We start from the raw sequence: 4203 nt of genomic DNA, 5'->3' as shown, positions 1-4203 counted from the left end.
AGTTAAAACTTGTATTTTCTTTCTTTCTTTTTTTTTCTTTTTGAGATAAGAGTCTCGCTCTGGCTCTGTCACCCAGACTAGAGTGCAGTGGCATGATCTTGGCTTACTGCAGTCTCCGCCTCCTGGGTTCAAGCAATTCTCCTGCCTCAGCCTTCCACATAGCTGGGATTACAGGCGCCCGCCACCACACCTGGCTAATTTTTGTATTTTTAGTGGAGACGGGATTTCACCATGTTGGACAGGCTGGTCTCGAACTGCTGAATTCAAGTGATCTGCCGCCTCGGCCTCCCAAAGTGCTGGGATTACAGGTGTGAGCTGCCATGACTGACCTAGAATTTTTTTTTAACACAAGAAATGCATGATGCCAATAAAATTAAAACAGTACAGAAGTATGAATAGTAAAAAGGAAAAGTATCTCAGAACCCTGCCCTATTTCTACTTCCTGTCCACTGTTAACAGTTTGATGATAGCCTTCCAGAGCTTTGTAAAATGCATTTACGTATATATATTTATATGTAGATAGTTTTATTTTTACATAAATGGGATCGTGTTATATCTGTTCTACAACTTCCTTTATTTACTTACTATCTCCTAGTTTTTCATGTCAGTACATTTAGCTTTGTTAACAAATGCATAATACTACATAGTTTCAGTGTGTATAATTTAAATATTTCCCTATTGAGGGGATTTGAGTTGCTTCCTGTTTGGGGTTTTGGTTGTTATTACAGCAATGCTATACCAAACATCTTTGCATATGTCTCTTTGTGTACTACACAAGAATGTCTCTAGGCTAGATGTCTAGAGGTACAGTCAATGGATCAAAAAATGGATATGGAAGCCGGGCCAGTGACAAGTGCCTATAATCCCAGCTAATCCCAGCTACTTGGGAGGCTGAGACAAGAAGATTGCTTTGAGGCCAAGAGTTAGAGACCAGCCTGAGCAACATAGTGAGACCTCATCTCTAAAAAATAGTTTTTAAAAAAATTAGTCAGTCCTGGTGGTGAGTGCTTGTAGTCCCAGCTACTCAGGAGGCTGAGGCAGGAGGATTGCTAGAGCTCAGGCATTTGGAGGCTGCAGTGAGCAATGACTGCGTGTGTAAACAGCCACTGTCCTCTAGCCTGGGTGACATAATGAGACCCCGTCTCAAAAAAGAAAAGATGGATGTATTTAAAATTTTATATTATTCAAAATTTACAATCTAAGTGAACACTTTATTTCCCTTTCTTTTGCAGAGAGTTCTATTCTGGGAACTGACATTGACCTTCAGACTATAGACAATGATATTGTCAGCATGGAGATTTTCTTCAAAGCCTGGCTACATAACAGTGGAACAGACCAAGAACAAATCCATCTTCTTCTTTCTTCACAGTGTTTCAGTAACATTTCCAGACCCAGAGATAATCCAGGTACATAACCCCCAAAAGATAGTTAGGCTATGATTATTCTTATCTGGGATCAGGACTCTAGATTGGTGAGTCAGTGGAATAAAGCATTGTTGAGGTTTAGGGACTGGAAAAGAATTGGATGAGGCTGTCCAGTATAAGCATGAGGAATAAGAAGAGAAGTTCTAAGAAGCAATCACAGTTAGAAAGCTGAACTTAATTAAGCCCAACCAGCAAGGGCCAGTTAGTTTAGGGGCAAAGTCTGAGACACCTCAATGACAGAGAATTGGCTAGACTACGTAAGAACACAGTGGATCACATTTCTCAATATTCTTATGTTTAACGTGGTAAATATAATTGACATTATAATTTGGAGCATGCTGCTACCTCAGCAATATCAATGTGGCCTGTGGCAAGAGGAAGAGAACCAAGGTTAAATAAAGATCTTCTCACTGGGGAGGCATTTGCTAATGGGGGAAAACTAAAGAACCTACAGAGATACGCCCCAGGGAGGACAACCAGTGCTCAAGACCATGTTCACAAAGCAGTTCAGGCAATTACTGCAACCAAGAAATCAATCCACTGTTCTGGGCATGCCAGAAAGATCCTGGATAATAGATGGCAATTATACTTCATTCCAGGTCCCACTAGATGGCAGGAATAAGGCCATTTCCATTCTCCCATCTCCTCGGAAGGCTGGCTCAGGCAGTACCTGGGGCGGCTGGGCCTGCAGATGGATGGGCCCATCTGTCAGTCTAATCAGCCACACTGAGGTTGGGAAAGCTGAGTCCTCAGGGACCAGCTCCAAAGAGAAATGACCAAAGTATATCTTCTTTAGGGCTGGGAGTTGTACCTATCTTTCTCATTGAACAGAATACTGGTAATGGCTACAGAGATCATTGAGGGTTGAAGAATGGATTGAACATGATGTTTACCAAAGCCCTTCTCCTAAGCTTTGACACGATTCACTAGGGTTACTGCCTCCTTTGAGAGCTGCTTCTTGGCCATTGGCAGTCTATTTGAGTTTTTATATATGTTCCTTTTCTTCAGCTATAATAGAACTCTTTATGACCATTGTTTCTTTAGGACAAAGAAGGGCTTTTTGGAAGTGTTACTACACAGGATTAAGGCTTCCCAAGACCCTTTCTGTCTAAGAATGGCCGTCAAGTCTTTTCCTCTCTCCCCCATTTCAACCTAGTGCCCAGGATGCCTTTGCCAACTTAACTTGATTTTAATCTGTCTTTTCTTGGTGTAAAATATTCTTCCCAGAACCTCCTTTCCACCCCTTTTGTCCAAGGCTGATAGTACCAATTTCTCCCTGTCCTATCCTCTGGAATTCACTTATCTGTTTTCCCTATTTAAGGCAGCTAGCACCTTTATACAGAAGCTAGTGTATAGCTAACACTATTAAGCCCATCCTCTGTGCCAAGCACTAAATTAACTTCATTTCTTGCATTATCCCATTTTATCTTCACGTAACACAATGAGGCAGGTACTGTTACCATATGTCATTGAATCTAAGATGCTATCAATTGTAAGATACACCACTATTTTATGTACCAGTAAGAAAGAAAACAGTCTAGGTGCAGTGGCTCACTCCTGTAATGCCAGCATTCTGGGAGGCAAAGGTGGGAGGATTCGTTGAAGCCAGGAATTAATGACAGCCTGTGCAACATAGATCTGTCTCTACAAAAAATAAAAATAAAAAATTAGCCAGACACGGTATGCACCTATAGTCTCAGCTACTCAGGAGGCTGAGCCAAGAGTATCACTTGCACCTAGGAGTTCAAGGTTGCAGTGAGCCGTGATGGAGCCACAGCACTTCAGCCTGGGCAACAGAGTGAGACCCTGTCTCTAAAAAAATTTTCCTAATGATAAAGTTTTCTTAAAAAAAGAAAGAAGACATTGCCCATTAAACATTACACAGCTCTTTCTTGTCACTTAGAAGTAGTATTTTACCTGCATTGAGAGAGCTCTTTTAGATTAGAGTAGTAAGTAAGGACTTAGAGTGCCTACCTGGCCAATGGCAATTGTAAGACACAGATAGAGATGAAAAAAATGTGTCTTAGAATCAATTAAATACAATATTACCCCCATTTTACATATGAGAAAACTGAGACTTAGAGAAATTAAACACACTTTCCCAGGGCTGCACAGAAATTTAGTAGCAGAGCTAAGATTTGAAGTCAGGCAACAGGGCCCACTCTTAACCCTTAGGATCAGAAATCTATATTTTGTACACTTGACACTCTCAGCCCAGACATTGTCAATAAATCCAGGTTTGTCTTCCCCCAGAACCTGGGCTTTTATCTACTATATTAACCTGCCTCATGCTAAGCAATTCTGAACAAAGGGGCTAGAGATTCACTTCTTTCATTAGGAGGGCTGGGACCCTCAGAGGCCAAGAACTCCTGTAACCAGCCTTTCTTCCACTATCACATGGCATTTGTGATAGTGCTAATCAGAATTTCTCTGGCTTCCCCTCTCTCTTTCCAAAGCTTTCAGCACCAGGGTCAGAGCCAGAATATTTATCTCCATCTATAATCATTTTTTCAGAAATTTGTAGGTCTGCGGGATGCAGAATGGAACTTAGATCCAGACTGCAGTCAGCTTTTCTGCTGGGGAGGTCTTTACTGGAATCCAGATGTTCAGGCACAGCTGGAATGAGGTCTGGGGAAATTAGGCCTCTTCTAGGGTGGATGTGAGATTTTAACCACAATAAAGATTATGTGGGCCAGGCGCGGTGGCTCAAGCCTGTAATCCCAGCACTTTGGGAGGCCGAGACGGGCGGATCACGAGGTCAGGAGATCGAGACTATCCT

The 4203-nt window shown here is 41.9% G+C and overlaps 1 protein-coding gene across 1 annotated transcript in view; it reads left to right on the top strand.

Annotated features, from left to right (window-relative positions):
- The window catches only part of M1AP (meiosis 1 associated protein), a 96268-nt gene that overhangs the window by 69198 nt on the left and 22867 nt on the right, over positions 1-4203 (top strand). The window contains exon 5 of the mRNA XM_011946102.1: positions 1233-1406. Coding sequence (XP_011801492.1) covers positions 1233-1406 — 174 coding nt within the window. The remainder of the gene's footprint in view (positions 1-1232; positions 1407-4203) is intronic.

The sequence above is a fragment of the Colobus angolensis genome, unplaced genomic scaffold (genome assembly GCF_000951035.1).
Source record: "Colobus angolensis palliatus isolate OR3802 unplaced genomic scaffold, Cang.pa_1.0 Scaffold249, whole genome shotgun sequence".
NCBI lineage: Eukaryota > Metazoa > Chordata > Mammalia > Primates > Cercopithecidae > Colobus > Colobus angolensis.
This window is presented reverse-complemented; position numbering and strand designations above follow the sequence as displayed.